Source organism: Cupressus sempervirens, chromosome 9 (genome assembly GCF_028749045.1).
Source record: "Cupressus sempervirens isolate cs-2001-9-10 chromosome 9, ASM2874904v1, whole genome shotgun sequence".
Taxonomy (NCBI): domain Eukaryota; kingdom Viridiplantae; phylum Streptophyta; class Pinopsida; order Cupressales; family Cupressaceae; genus Cupressus; species Cupressus sempervirens.
The window spans coordinates 674,649,112-674,666,538 of NC_143126.1; the positions used below are offsets into that span (position 1 = coordinate 674,649,112).

Sequence of the window (17,427 nt, forward strand, 5' to 3'; positions counted from 1 at the left end):
AAATTATTTAATTATAATTGGTGCTGATGGAATAGAACGTATCAGTTTATAATTATATATATTATCTGGTATCCCTATTCTACGAAAGATATCAGAGAGGAAAGAGATTACAAAATATGTTTTGATACTCTTCATAAAGGGGAGAAAAGATGAATACATTACATTGCTGGCTGGAATTGCGGGAAAGCAAATAAGTAGCTATGGAAAGGATTGACTTACAGGATATTATTTATAATTCTATATAGTCTATACTATATACACATTATATATAATGATAAAAATTAGAATCATTTGATCAGAATATAGATTATTAATGTGTGTGTGTGTGTGTGTGTGTGTGTGTGGAAAGGATTTGACTCACAGAATATTATATATAAATTCTATATAGCCTATATACATTATATATAATGATAAAATCAGAATCACTTATATTATAAATGATCAGAATATAGATTATTAATACATATAAACATATATATATATATATATATATATATGGAAAGGATTGACTCACAGAATATTATATATAAATTCTATATAGTCTATATACATTATATATAATGATAAAATCAGAATCATTTATATTATAAATGATCAGAATATAGATTATTAATACATACATACATGCATACATGCATACATACATATATGTGTACATATGTATATGTATATATATGTGGGTGTGTGTGTGTGTGTGTTAAGGAAGGGATAAGAGAGATATTTTGATACTTTTCAAGGAAGAGAACAAAAATGAATGCTGACCTAAACCTAGTAGAGGACTTACAATAAATGCCTCTTTTTACAATAAATGCCTCTTTAATTTATATTTATACCATGCACATGTGCACATTAAAAGATATGTATTATCCATCCCCCTGCCCTCCTAGTTACATTGATTTTGTATCCCTAAACCTCAAATATAGGCCAGGTATATATTAGCCTATCCAAACTTGGAGCACAAATTATTGAGACATGGATTGGCTCATTGCATTCTCAAGTATCTACAATAGGTACATATGAATCAATTATTTGCAATGGATTCAAACTATCTCACCAAATCACAACAATTGTGAAACCTTTGCAAAACACAAAGGGCCAATAGTGATTAGGGGTTCTTGCATCTCTTCTTCTAGATATTCTTGTCCTTACTCCTTACCATGAGCCCAAGGTCCCTTTTGATCCTTTCTTTTGTCTGTACCATGAACTTATAGCTAGGTGCCATCTTGGTAATGGAGGCATCTTCTTTGTTCTTTGTTCTCAATTCAGTCTTCTCACCAACAGGTCCTACAAAATCCTCTTTTGAGCCTATGTTGCATGGCTTCATCTTTATTCCCTTTTTCAGCAGCCAAGTATTGTATTTGCAAGGATAGATTGAAATCTTTCTCTAAAAGAAACCAAATCCTTTTGTGACCACTAGATTGGAGAAAGAAAGGTGATAGAAATTATCTGCTCATCATAAGCAGGATCCAGGATATCTTTTGTCTTTTGTGCTCTCAAGAATATTGGCAAGATCAAAATTTTCAATTTGTTCCTAAGTAAGACAGTTGTGGTCCAACTTCCTTACTTCTTTTGTTTTAGTCAACCCATATATCTGTTATAATGATTTAGAATAACTAAGAGGGGGCGTGAATTAGTTATCCTCAGGTCTAGATGTACCAATTGAACTTTTAATAACTTCAAACGGATTAATCAATCTCAGAATAACTGAGAGGGGGCGTGAATTAGTTATCCTCGGGTCTAGATGTACCAATTGAACTTTTAATAACTTCAAACAGATTAATCAATCTCAGATATCCACTCAGTCTATATAGCATATCATCAGCAAATCAACTTTTCATGTAATTACTTAACTCTTTGTTCTTATATGTGTTGACTGTCAATAAATAAATTCCTGTAAAATATAGCATGCATAACAATAACATCCATACATGAAAATAACACTTTGACACCAAGATTTAACGTGGAAACCCAATTTAGGAAAAATACCAAGTAACATGCTACCAATTTTTCACTCTTCTGAAGTGAGCTCGGTTAAGAGCCAACCCTGTTTTAGGTTATACAACACACTGTTAAATGTGACCCTATTAAAGGATTTAGTCACCCTATTAGGAATGGCCTTGTTAGAGGACTATGGATCGTTCCATTAGAATGTCACCTTGATTAAAGAATTTTGACAAATACAATGGTTAGAATGTAACAATAGGTTTGATCTGTAAAGTACAACTCACTTTGTAAATTCAGATCTCCATTCACTCATCTACTAGTTCATTGACTAGCCTCCATTCACATCTCCATCACTGATCTGCTTGGCATCTCCTCAAGCAATCACTCTTCACCAAATTCTTCACACTTCACCTCTATTGTTTTGTTCTTTACAGCTTCTCCTTAAGATCGCCAATCAACCATGAACCAACCTTAGAAAACATCTCTTATGCCTCCTTAAACAGGTAATTTCAATCTTTTGTTGCTTAAACATCACCATTGATCTTAGATTAAGGTTAGATTCATCGAACCCTTCCATCTTTTTGTTCTCCTTCTAGAGACTTATGATCAAATCCTTGCCTTTGATCGCTTAACAAACTCTCCTCATGCATTAAATAGGCCAGCTCATCAATCCTTATCTTCTGCGCGCTTTGACTAACTCAAACTTCTAACTGCGTCAGCCTCAAATTCAAATCTTTCTCAATCTGTAACTTTTGTTATCACTCGACAATCATGGTGGTCTTCTGCTTAGTTATTACTGTGTAGCTTGGCACACACTATATTGTCTTGCTCAACCATTACTATGCTCGGTCGCTACAAACACTTATTAACACATTTACTCGACAATAACCATCACTTGGCTTGAACTGTTTTGTTCGGCTTCTACATAAGTTCCTTAATCTCTTACTTCAACTCCTTCATTGACCGGCCAATAGTAATACTTGGTCAAGCTCATCCTTTTAACTTGTTTCAACTCTTAGCTTCATCCAACTGTCTTCGTCACTTCATGTATTGATTGAACAACACATTATCTTGTCAAGGACTAACTTATCAAGTGCCCATTGTATTTCCATGATACCTAACTTCTCATCACTCACCAACACCACTAGCTCACCTCGCTATCTCCTTTTCAAATCTTCTTCATCAATCAAATGATATGGCACTCTAGAGTCTACATTGTTAGTAAATGTCTCTCCAGTAGGTTTGACACTGTGTCTTACCAACAGGTTTGACATCAATGACAACATATTCCAATTGTAGTTTTTAACAATATCTTCAATCCTATGCACATGAGTGTAGCTCTTTCTGAGGTTATCCTTGATGTCCCTGTAATCAAAGTCTTCCCTCCTTTTGAATTTCTTCATGGTAACCAAATGCATTTCTATCTCCATAACCTTAGCTTTCAAGAATGTGGCTACTGAAAACCTACAAATGGTCGAGGGAATTTAAATCCAGATTTATGTGCCTCTAGTTGCTTGCCATGTACTATCATGCTTAACCAGCATAACTCCAGACCACAATCTTATCACTAGGATACCCAAGGAGCATGTAAGGACATCCCTCAAAATAGCTTACTCTGATATATGTGAAGGTAGGGAACTATAAAAAACATGCAACCAAACTAGCTAAAAAGCTTCATTAACTGTCCTCAAGTGTTTCATACTTTGTTTTAGAGTTTAGGAATAATACTCATACACCAAGACTGGACTTTTGTCACTCTATAAATTCACACCTACAAAATGTCTCATTGATGCGACATTATACACTAAGTAGGAGGTCATGTAGAACTTCAAGCTATTTGACACCTTTGAAAGATAATCACAAATTGCATCACTAATCTGCTTTACCCAAAAGATTTTATGATTGCCATTCTATTAATGTGAATGTATTGATACATTCATTAGTGAAAAATTTAAGATTTAGGAAGACCTTTAACCCTACTGAGAAGGGTTATCAAATCACTGACCTCTTGTTGGAATTCAGTACGGGGGAGTCTTTGCCCACCTTGCAATGGCAGGCTTGGATGTCTTGAGCCAGTTCATGTTTATATTCTTCCTACATTTCTCAGAGTGCTTGCATTATGATCTTATGCTGACTATATGATGATAACAGCATACTCATTGATGTTTGGGCATCTAAAAATCTTATAAATGAAATCCTCGTCTAGCATTACAATCATTTTAATCTGCATTTTTAATGCTCTTTCTCTCTACATCAAAGTGGGTAGCTATTCTAAAGACTAGATGGATATTGATATCTAAAATTGGCTGTATGCCAAAAGGTATCGTTTGCTAGTTGACCCTTTTCAAGAATTGTAACATCTACATGATCAATTTTCATGCATCTAATGTTGACGATATTGGATATCATAGGGATCACTGGGAACACATTTTGGTACGTCTACTTCATAGTCTACTTGCTTCAAGGAGGATTTGACATCTAGAATAAAGCTGCAATTCTGAATTTGATAAATTTCTAGTGTTAGAAAACTTCTGCATATTCTATGTAATTGTGGAAAAATTTTGCATTTCTGCATGCAGTGCTGATGTAGTGCGCGTTGGATAAAATTCTTCAATTTACATGGACTTCATTTTATGGCGCAAAGGCAGAGAAATTCTCCAGCTCTACATGGTAAATCAAAACCTGCAGTTCCAAGAAAGATCTCTGAACTACATCAAGGAAATAAGAGTGAAGTTTGGGTTTTAAAAAGCCAACCTACTCTAAAATAGATGGAAAAGAGTCTTTCAAGTTGTAGAACTTGAACTACATTGCATCACATAGAATAGTGCAGAGAAAATTTTCTGCCCTAAAATAAATAAAGAAAATGTAGTTCAGAGAATAAACTCCACACTACATAAGGTGAATTTCCTAGTTATAATCTTGTTCAAAGTTTCCAACTCAGACTACATAACGGTTTTTTGGCAATTAAGTGTGGTTTGGAGAATAAGCTCTGAACTACATAGTAGAATGATCCAAAGACAGAAGGGTGCATCATGAGAAAATTTTCCCACCCTTACAAAGTGAAGGATTGGCAGCATGAATATGCAATGTGGCAATAACCATTGCCCTGTCATAAGGTGGTAGCAATATTGAAGAGACCGTGAGCACCAAAGGCAACAAACCCCTGAGGAAAACACAGAAAACAAAAGGTTTGTATGAAAAAGATAGAAAAAGGCAAACAAAATGCAATTAGAAAGAAACTGAAAAACACAGAAAGAACAAGAAGAGAGATGAAAAATACCGTAATAACTGAATGATAGGAGTGATGAAAAATGCTCTAATCCCACCACTAAGACGGTAGAGGCAAGATGATGGCACAGGAGACACAACAAACCAAAACGATGGGAGATTAAATGAACACAAATAGGTCAAAAATCAATTTATAGACACCACTTAAGTGACCTTTAAATGCCACATGCAGATTTAGGAGTGCTGTTCAGATTTTAAAACCTGGTCTACACTAAAGAAGAGAATCAGGCACAATGGCGGATAAAAAATCTAATGCTGCACTGTAAGCATAGTTACACTAAAATCTCTCTGACACTGCATTAAGAAGAAAAAGACTAACTTTAAAAAACAAATTATGCCAAATTTCATAAAGACAAATGAGAGATCCAATCGAAATAATTTATTGGCGGATCAGACCATGCACAAGAGCAATTAAAAATTCCTTAAATATGCATGCATATAGGACATGGGTTTCAAAACAAACAAAGTTTCATAGGGGTTATCCCAGTCCACAATTTAAGAAAGTTAAAATTGAGGATTACAGTTAGCTCTTGGCGGAAAATAGACAAAGTTGCAAAGAAGGACAAGGACCACAACCACTTTATCTATAGTCAACCTCACTGAGAAGAGGAATGTCTATACCAAGCTTGGGTCAACGTCCCTCTCACAGAGGATCACAAGATCCCTGGGAGTCTTACAAATCTTGGACACTGTACAAGGAGCTCTCAGCTCCAACCCCAACACTAATAAAAGGAAGGTTTGTACCAAGCTTTTGTCGATGTCACTCTCACAAAAGGATTACAATATCCTAGAATTGGGAGTCTTGTAACCCTTAAACATTGTACAAGGAGCTCTGAAATCCAATCCCAATCACGAACTTATTGTGCATCATGATTTTTGTTACATCGAATCTTTCTTTAAAGGAAAGAAAGTGTTTGTGATGGACTCCAAAGTGACACATAATTACATGTCCGTGGAACAGACCAGGTCTTGGTCTCAAAATGGAAGAAGCACACACCTAATTCAAGGTCGTGAATAGCGTTGCTCAAAAAGTCTCAGGCAGCATCTATGGTGGTATCACGTAGGTGGCTGTTGGCAAGGAACCATAAATCTTGTTGCGATTAAAATGAAGGATTTCAAGTTGAATCTTGGATGGAAGTTCATAGGCCAAATCGCTGCTATCATTGCACCCCCTAGGTTGCATAGTTATAGTTGATCTAAGTCATCCCTGCATTGTCCCTGCTATGTGTTGAGAGCTCAAAAGGAGCTAACAATGTGCATAGCTTGAAGCAAGTCGCAAGGAAAAAATCTAACAAACCCTTCTAAGGTGCTCTTCTTGGTGACTAGGGCAAGGAAGTCAAGCCCAACTCTTCAAACCCAGAGTGGTTCAAGAGGTGATTGACTCATACAAAGACATCGTGTCAATTAGTTACCAAAAGAGCAACCTCTAAGGGTATATGTAGATCACAAGATCAAACTAGAGCCCACACACTCAAGCTCCTTATCGGCTCTCTGAACCTAAGATGTTGGAATTATATGTGAAGTTGGTGGAACTCGGTGGATGCAAGTACCTCAGACCATTTAGGCCTCCATATGTGGCCTCAGAACTCTTTCGACGAAAGAATGTTCACTAAAGCTCTATGTAGACTACAGAGCTCTCAACAAGCTCTTGATCAAGAACAAGTCATAGTTAAAAATATCGGCAATAAATCGCCAAAGTTATGATATATCGCAGAAAGAAATGGATGCTGATTTAATCGCTCCAAAACTCGGCAGCAAATTTAATAAAAATTCGCTGCGAAATTTTTAGAACAAATCGCCATTTCACACGATTTGTTCTAAAATAGATATTTTCCGCGTTAGGGTTTCCAGTTTAGTAATAATAATTGCTGACGGGACTAAATTGGTTGCCAGTTTATTAATAATTGCTGACGGGACTAAATTTTCCCAATGACAATCCGTCTGGGGGCTTACATTTTTCTTGAGCCAGCAACTACAATCTGCGACAACGACAACCCATTAGCAAGAGTTGAGAAATTTTAAAAATAGAGCACCTAGCAATGTTTATTAATGAATTGGCCGAATAAAATTATATATAATTTCGGATTATAGATAGATAGATAGATAAAAAATTTAACATCCACGAGGCTAAAAATAGCCTATGAGACAGCAAGACAACTCAAGCAGAAATAAATAGATATATCATTCATGCTTTCAAACGTAAATAAATTTTACATACAGTTGCATATAATTTACACACAATTGATGTATATGGAAATACATCTTAAATTGATCGAAGAAGTTAATTAAAATAATTAAAACTATTGATGTATAGTACTTCAATTAAAATATATCATGGAAGAAGATAACAATATTCTTAAAAAGCATCAAATATATATATATATATATAAATTATTTACATATATATTAAATTTATGTAAAATACATTAACAATGTCAAAATAAATCACTAATATAAATTGTCTAAATATATTTACATTTAATTGATGTATATGTCAATACTTTAATTGTTTTCCATATAATTTATGATTATAAAATTTATATACAAAGTTCTATAAATACATTTTAAATGTTCCATAAAAATGTCGATTTATTACCATTTTTTTGCAGAGTTTTTGGCAATTCCGAGTTTTTCAAAAAAAATTAGGCTAACCGAGTTACTGCCAAGTCCGAGTTTTTCAACTATGAGGACAAGTACCCTCTGCCTCTCACTGCAAATAGTTTTGATAAGCTCACCAATATCTGTTACTTCAAAAATTTTGACGTATGGAAAAGAGAATACCAAATCCATATCAGCTATGGCAATGAGGAGAAGACTACAATTACCACAAAGGTTTGGTACCTTCAAATTATTGGGCTCACCAATGCCCTTGTGACTTTTAGCGTGTCAGTGAACGACATCTTTTGTCTTTTATTCGATAAGTGCATTGTGGTTTATCTTGGTGACATTGTAGGGTGTAGCAAGACTGCAAGAGCACAAGAAGCACCTTTCAAAGGTGTTTGAACTACAAATGGCTAATCAGGACTATGTAAAAAAGGAGAATTCTTCATTTGCACAGACTTAAGTGCAATTTCTTGGTCACGTTGTTGGACATGGTGTGATCTGACCCAATCCTAAGAAACTCAAAGTGATTCAAGTATGGGATCCCCCACAACATCAATGAAATTAGGTAATTCTTGAGGCTAGCAAACTGCTATCAAAAGTTTGTCGAGAGCTACTCCAAGATTACCACACTCTCACAGACCTTCTAAAGGATGGAGCTTGGAAATGGAGATCCTAGCAACAAGAGGCTTTTGAGATTCTTAAGATGGCTTACAACTAAGTCAGCAATAGCTCTACCAAAATATAGAGAGCCCTTTGATGTTCAAACGGATGCATCCAGCTTCGCCATTTCTGGAGTGTTGATGTAGAACGACTATCTGGTTGCATTGGAATCATAAAAGCAATGACAGAGAGCATAATCATTCAACCAATGAAAAGAAGATGGCTACAATTGTCCTTTTCTTAATGTTTAGAAATACTTTCAATTAAGAGTTTTCTTTAGCGTAAAGATTGACAATGCGAGCTCAACTCACTTCAAAATGCAAGCAAAGTTGATCCCAAGCAGGGTAAGGTGGCAGATTTACCAAGTGGAGTTTAATTGCGTACTCATTTAAAACCAAGATGGCACAATGTGGTGGGTGAACACACTGAATCAAAAGACTCAAATTGCTATAATCCAAGATCAAGTCAACTCTAGAATGGGTCAAGTCGTTTGCAAACCATATACTAGAGTACATTATAGAAGGCTTGGAATCTGATTCAAAAGCACACGAAATTGTGTTACAAGACAAGGTGAGTAGAACTAGAAGATTCACTCTTAAGAACAAGCTACTTTACTTCTTTGATAATCATTTGTATGTTCCAAGTTGGAAAGAGCTTAAGAAGGGTGCTATGTCTTAGCCTGTGCTTGTCATTTCGGACAAAAGTGAACTTTACCATTTAGAACACAAGTTCTTCTAGTAAAATATGAGGGAAGACATGGAGTTCTATGTGTGCGCTTACTTGACATGCCAACAGAACAAAGTAGTAATTGAATTGTCAAGTGGACTTCTGCAACCTCTCCTAGCCCTAGTGCGCACATGGGCTCAGCGAAATTATGGATTTCATAACTCAATTGCGCCTTCTAGAAGGATTTATTAATATTATGGTTGTATTTGATCAATTCTCTAAGTATGTTTCTTTGATTCTTTGCAACGAACCGTGCTCAACAAAGCTCGTTGTTGAGTACTTTTTGTAGAATGTGATTAAGCTTTGGTAGTGGCACTTGCCATCATTTCAGACAAAGATCCTTAGTTTACTTCTCATTTGTGGTTGGAGTTGTTTGAATTGGTTGGAACTCAGCTATTTATGAGCCCTAGCCTACCATCCCCAAATGGATGGGCAGACCTAGTGCATCAATGGTGTCTTTGAGGACTACTTACTTCACATTTTGTAACTGTGGACCAAGGATAATTGCCCAAATTGTTAGGCATTGCACAATTCAATTATAAGTTGTAGAAAAGCAATGTGAGCCGGTACTTACCATTTGAGTTCGCAACTGGTCAACAACCCCTTACTCCATACACAATGATATGAGGATGCTATGAGGCTGCTCAACATTTGAGAGAGCAAAATAAGCATAAAAGTAAGTAAGTAAGTTTGTTTTATAGTCCACGACACTATGCCATAGTTTTTGGGTTTACATATGGTGACAGTGATATGGGACTACCTCGTACTCTTTTTCCAGAGGCGCTTGGCGCTACAAACAAGGCGTACATACCCTACCCCCCAGTGGGATTTGAACTTGTGACCTCTCTTTCAAGAGTACAAGTTCTCCACCACTAGGCCAACTCAGGTTGTGAACCTGTTAAGGTACCACCTCACCAAAGCCAATGACCAAATGAAGAAGTTTGCTAATGGAAACCAATGCCAATTTAAGTTCAAAATTGGTGACAAGGTTTTAATACAGATGGATACAAAGCAATTTAAAGTGTCGCAAAAATTAAGCACTTCTATGGTACATCAATAAGAGCTAAGGCACACAAGCTCAACTTGCCCTTGCACTTTAAGGTGCATCTAGTTTTCCATGTGTCCCAACATAAAGTGCACGGTGTTGATGAGGAGGAAACACTACCTAATATTCCTCAACACGACCCTACAAACCTGATGGATTATCTGATAGAAGAACAAGCCAAATGCTAGCTATGCAGACTAAAGGATTTGGACCTGACGCATTTAAAGATTTCCTGGTACTTTGGGAAAGGAAGACCCGAGCTAATGCAACTTGGTTACAAGCTGATGAAAAGTGTTAGTTTTTTTATGGGAACTCAGTGCAATATAAATGAGTTTCTTAAGTCCCAACTCTTACACAAAAATGTTTTCAAGCTTTGAGGATGGAGTATGGGCATTGAGGACATCACCCATTATGGAAGGGGCAAAGTGTAAGGGGATATGTCCACTTGTGCCATTGTTGAGCTTGACACGGTTCCATGGAATCCATCCCATTGTCCCTTCAACGCTACTTGGGTGCACAATGGCCAAGATATTGTCACTTCAATGTTTGTTGCCATTATGAATCAGTTGTCCTGTGGGTTTGATACAATGGTACAGATTAGAGCTATTTGGAGTGCCAACATCCAATGTAGTCCCATCCTCAACAAGGCACTGCGAATCAGAGATACATGTTGGATTGGGCCTCAAACGAGTTGTGGTGAAGCTAGGGATCTCAGATCTTCATTGGTTCTTAAAGATCCTTACTTTGACAGGTGTTCTCAATTGTCCGTACTGCAGTCCCTTCGTAAGACAAGTTCCTAATCTTTGTAGGTCAAGATTTCAGTGATTTCTATATGAAGGATGGATTCCAACTCACTATGCACCTGAGTGTAGAAAGAGAGTTTGAGTTCTAGAGTAGTGTGAATTGAGTTAGTTTGTTGTGATCATTGTGCGTCAAACTTTTTAAAAGGAAGCTTTTTCAAATTATAGTTGGGAGCTCATTGTAATTGAGGCATGAAGAGGAAGGTATTTCAAGATAGTTCAAGCAAGCGTCATGGAGACAAAAAATTCCTAAGATTTGTAGGATTCTAAAATGAAACCCTTGGAAAATACTATTGAATGATCCAGCATATATTTTAATATGTAAAGAAGCCAAAATATTTAAGCCTCAAAAGAATACAATTAAAAAAGAACTTTTACTCAAAATATGTCCTAAGTACATGTTTGCTGGCTTCTTGTCCGACTACCAATTCTGGTCATTTTAGAACCCTATAACGATTCTTGGTAGGTTCTTGTATCTTTCATTTGTTTACAGTTATATCTGATTTACAGTTCCTTGCATTTTTCTCAAGTTCCAACAAGTTTTCAGTAAAATGTCAACTGTGTGCAGGATACCTTGACCTCTAGACTCCACACTTATACCGCAATGTGGCTTCTGAAAACCAAGGTGGCTTGCAGACAACACAAACAATTACAGATACCATAAAAGCATGAATGCGCTCTCGACTTCCCCCTTTTATCTCTTTAAAGACTTTTTAACTTTAATATTCTCTCTTTTTACAGTTTCTATCCATCCACTGAAATTCTGTGCAGATACATTTTTAACTTAAAAACTTCTTTTTGAGACAATATTTTCATTTGAGAAAAGAGAAAAGTTTTATCACCTGTCTTCAAAAATGATAGGTGCATCAGGACGCAGATTGCTTGGGTTATCAATTTCTGCATACAGCAGATTGCAAATAGGTTAAAATGTGAGAGTTTTGAAATGTCACTCTACAGTCATATATCCTACACAAAAAAATATTTCTGAAGAACATTATAAATCATTCAAAGACCAAAACATTAACTAATTCAATTTGCATGGAACAAAACTAGCAATAAGCAAATATCTATTAAATATTCATGCCATAAATTTCAAAAAATAAAATAAAAAAAGAAAATGCTCATTATATAGATGTGATTGATCCAACAAATCAAGTGGGTAACTTAGCCTGGTTATATGAGGTCATGTGGAGGTTCACATCAAGACATAGAACTAGGAGACTGTTCCCACCCAAAATGGTAGTTTGTAAATTGTATTGGAGTAAGAATGGCCTATACATCTAAATGACCTTCCATTCAAGTCAAAAATGTAAGAATTAAGTCAAATAACTAGAATGGAAAGCTTGCTGTTTTCCACAGGGGGTTGCATGTTTGCTGCAACAAACTCATGAATATCACAATGGATGCACCACTTATCCTACTCCAATAACCATCCCTGATTGTTTTTTGAAATTGTGTAATCCTAAATGCAAACTAAATGAGAAGAAAATTTGATGATTGCTTCAGATTATATACATGATAATAAACAGCCATCTGCAAAAATACTCTCAATAACAAACTAGATGGAGTGGGGCGTTGAGGCCATCACCCCTCACTCACCACATTAGCATAAATAAGAAGAAATTGCAACTAAACAAATGAAGAGGGGGGCTGAAGCCTTTACCAACAAGTCAGTACACGAACAAGGAAATGTTTATATCGTAGCATTGCAAGGAAATGTCTTTCTTTCGCATCAAGCATATGTTAGCTCAATTACAATATCAAAGGGTATGATATTAAAATCAGACCTGCAAAATACGAATGATGTTCTTAGCCAAGCTACCCATGTTCCCAAAGACAGGGTCGCTCGGTAAGATGATCATTCAAGCCACGAAAATCATGTGAAATCAGTCCCAGCTTCAGTAAGTATTCAACAACAGCAATATTTGGCCTAGCCCAAACATGGTGTCCAGCATAGTGGAAGCCAATAAAAACATACCAAAAATGATAACCTACAACCTTCAGGAGGTACAAACAGAGCTGAGACAAATATAACACACTCATGGTTCAGTGTTATAATTTTCTTTGTGAAGGTTTTTGATTCATGAGTGTTTGATTGGAAGGGATTTATGGAAGGTGAACTCATATTTCTAGGGTTAAGAATTGCTGCTGAACAGTCACTGCATGGTCATCCTTAGTCATTATTGATAAACAAGAGGATGCATGAATATACCTGGGTGCAGATTCGAGTGGAATGTGTTTATGCCAAGCAATGAGATTGTAAGTATGTTGTGGAGTTTTATTTTTTAACTAAAAAGGATAGTATTCTCACTTCCTTGCAACAGCTACTACTTACACCAGGTTTTGATCTCCATTTTACTCTTTGCAGCAATGTGGTTCTTTTGGCTTCTACCCCGGAGGAGCTCCAGCGGCTTCTCCATGAGTTGGCATCTTTTTGTGATTCATGGCAATTAGTTGTGAACCTAGGCAAGACCTACGTAATGATCTTCAACTGCTTGAAGATGTTGCATCTCCACTTCTACTTTCAAGGCAAGGAGATTGAGATGACTTCCTCTTATACAGTTCTCTAGACCCCGCTTCAGCTTAAGATCTGCTATGCAGCCCCGAGTGAATAAGGGGCTTGGTTCCTTGGCTATGCTTGAGAGGCAGTGCTTCAGACATAACTTTCAAAACACCATGACCAAGATATCCCTTGTAGACTCTTTGATCAGACCGACTATCCTCTACAAGTCCATCGTGTGAGGGCCCTCTCTTCTTGAGTCTAACTGAGCCTTTGTCAAGTGGGTCCAGACCCTCCTCCTTTAGCACATTGCTAGATGTCATATGTCCACTCCTCGTAGTATCATCTTCCCTTTAGGCTTGGGACAATATTTTATCTGGTTTGATTTCTCCACCGGCTTTGGGACTTTGCAAATTCTTCTGAGGGTCAACACAAATACTCTTTACCTAGCCCATTGCTCTTCTAAGGCGGTTGCGAGATTTGATCCAGCTGGTAGAGCTCGATGTCGGTTCGCTCAGGCCTCTATGCTTCTTTGTTCGGTTGGGATTGAGATGGACCAACTTCCCCCTTCCAATTCTCTATAGATGCCCCAACTCACCTCCTTCCCTCTTAGGAGTTGAATGAGCACGTCAAGACTAACATCTATAGACAATATATTATCATGACATGGTGTAATCCTCCAGGAGGGCTTCGCCTAAGGATGGCTTTCTATGTTAAGCACTACATGGACATCCAGGACAGGATTATTGTGTGCCCTTGGTACCTCATTCGCCGCTGGTCTCGTGCCCTCTGCATCTCTTTCGGGTCTTTCAAAGTCGTTTCTCATTGGTTATGTATACAGACCGACCATCAAATTGACAAAGAGGTAAGGATTTGCCACCTCCGCTAGCTTAAAGAGACTAAGACCCATTTTATTTTTTGTTTCCCCATCTTCTATGAGATCAAGGGGAGGTATGTTAAGAGAGTGCAAATCCCTGTCATCTTTCTTCATATACATTGATTAGCAATATCTTTCCCTTTACCTTCAGGAGGCCTACAGCTCCATGACCACACTTTATAGCTTCAACTACTGTCGACACAAACTTCTAATCAGCTCATCACCTCCTTCGCTCCTAGGTCTCCTACCCCGGATCAAAGAAGTCCCTTAGCCACAATTCAGGTTGCACTACGTCTATAAGTCTTCGCAAATATATACTTGGCAGCACCAGCCTCTCTAGCAGCTCCTCGAAACGGTCTGGGGCACTTCATCGCCCCAAAATGTACCCTTCAATTTTGGACTGCTTGTCTATGAGGAGCATTTAGTCTTCTCTTGGCATTTTTCTTTTGCTTTCTTGTTTGTTCTATCTACAGACACCATTTGGTGCTCTCTCTAGCGGCGGTTGTATTATTATTTGATTTTCAGTCCCTTAGACCCTTGTGGTCTCTTGTTGGACATTAATTAACTTATCTTATCTACAATTGGGAATATGCAGAGATGATAATGTGGTTCAGATTTGATTGAAATAAAAATCGATATCACTAATGGGTGATGGATGTACTGTTTGTTTGTGGAACGATGTTGCTGAATTGATGGTCTTATAAGTCAAGTAGGAGGTTTATTTTTCTGAGGCTGGGCATTTTGTAAAACATGTATGAAGAGGCAATGCTTTGAGTTGGCTTTGTGGTGATTAAAAGGGAGATTTTAAAGGTGTGAGCTATATAATTTGAATTTTTTTGGAGGAGGGGATTGGTGCTAAAATTGAGGTTGGTACCTTAGGTGATCAGAGTTGGTGCTCACTAATGTAATTTGGATCAGTGCCCATTTTGTTAATGAAAGCTATTGTGTGTCGGTTTTTTCACCCAAAAGGGTTTCCGACAAGAAATTTGGTGTTTGTGTCTTGATAGTTGTTTTCTTCATGTTTTCTGCAGTTTCATGTATTTAAAAAAATAAAAATCTGATACACTAATTCACTCCCCGCGCCCCCCCCCCCCCCCCCCCACACAAGAACTTCATGTGTGCTCATCAATGTTTATATCAAAGATGGGACACAAGTTGATGAAGAGACACATGAGAGGACAGATTGGTGTTCCATTTAATGACCTAGATTTAGACTCCAATTTTGATTTAATGTTATCACAATGTTTATGGCCAGCCGCACTTTCCTTGTCAAATTTACCAAATGAATATTGAAATTTTCTATATTTTAAACTTTAAGCTTTTTATTAATAGGCATCCCCTAATAAAATGGCCTCCCATTAAATTCTTCATAGAAATGCATCCCTCTGTCCCATACCATCTTTGTCCCCAAAACTTGGTGGAACATAGGTATCAATAATATAACTATATAGATCATTTATGCCTCTAAACAAATTGGACAGTCATTTTGGAACAAACAAGCATTGTTACTTGTATATCTTAAAGAGGGATTGGAAATTAAGGCTAGATAGTCATTATCGAGCATATCATCTGTAATTAATTAAATCTCCAACATTAGCTGTTATGCTTTTGTCTGAAATATCAAACTGATGGAACCAAATTACAAACCCTTTATAAAAATTTCTGGAGCAAACACAGTAAGCAATGGTTTTTGTAAAGTATTCAAACAAGAATAATTGCCATAGCTTATAAAACTTACTTGAACTGGAAGTTTCTTGAGCCTTAGAATGTCACTGTTCTTTGTATGTGCATGTTGCATCCTACCAGATGGTAAAAGAGATGCTAAATACATGAATTCTACATGTGGATTCACTGCCTGTCAGCATGCATGTTGTGCAGCGACAAAGGTAATCAAACCAGAAATTTTCACATTACCATACAGAAGGGAGCTTGGACATAAGAAAGTGGGTAATCAACATAGACCTATTGTATACCTCCAATCACACAAAGTCGCTTATGAGAAAAATGGTAACTAGAATGTTCAGATAAAAAAGCTGCCCTTAGAGGTTGACCACAGAATAAGATTTATTAAATGGCAATCAGAAACAATTCACATTATTTAGATTCCCAAGAAAATTGATGACCTCAAAATCAACCTCAGCTTTAATTAGTAACCATCATAGTCTCAGTCAAACTATTTGTTTATCAATCATCTCCAATGTTATTTTATAGAGCGAGAAGTTCAAATTAAAAAATATGGAAAAGCCCACTTATACATTTACAAGAAAAGTCAAAAAGTTGATGTTTACCAACTCGAATTGTAGGTTCAACGTTTTCAAGATCAACATCTTGAAGTTGGCCAAACCTGTCAAATCATAATCAAACATATATCAAAATCTTCATATAAATCCAGAATCGAGGCTATTACTTTGAAATGTCACTGAAAATGCAAATTGAAATGTTGCTGGTTATTTACTCTTCCAATGTTAGGTTTCTACTTTTCTTCTATAAAAATCCTGATTACTCCTTGTGCAAATAGAAGGATAATCACTTGAATGAGAATAAATAAAGTGGCATCCTCATCATTGTCAAAGGAATGAATGCACAGAATTTGAGAGAATCAAATGGAACACGTGTTAATGTGTATGTGCTTGTATTTTTGAATTGGAAAGTGGGAAGTTACAATGGCGTTTGCAACTTACATTGTAGGTTATTTTTGGAGAAAACAACCAAGGTGTCATGACATCATTAATATAAGCAATGAATGCTTATGCAATATGCATACAAGATGTAGTCTAATATTATATTATATCCAATAGTCATTGAAGGTGTTTTCCTCATTTATATTAAGTACATAAACATTCACAGCCAAGACTTTTGAACACAAATAGTTGCATGACTGAATAAGAGAAACATTACAGCAGATGGAATGGTTGACTAAAATATGAGCCAATATTCAAGAGAATGCTGGTCAAATATTATGCAGGAACATCCTTAGGTTCAT

The 17,427-nt window shown here is 36.6% G+C and overlaps 1 protein-coding gene across 1 annotated transcript in view; it reads right to left on the minus strand.

Moving 5' to 3' along the window:
* LOC149540534 (glutamyl-tRNA(Gln) amidotransferase subunit C) overlaps window positions 1-17,427 on the minus strand; it is a 62,313-nt gene that overhangs the window by 12,641 nt on the left and 32,245 nt on the right. Inside the window, exons 3-4 of the mRNA XM_089801612.1 lie at window positions 16,733-16,788; window positions 11,910-11,964 (exon numbers count right to left, since the gene is read on the minus strand). Of these exons, the coding sequence (XP_089657738.1) occupies window positions 11,910-11,964; window positions 16,733-16,788 (111 nt within the window). The remainder of the gene's footprint in view (window positions 1-11,909; window positions 11,965-16,732; window positions 16,789-17,427) is intronic.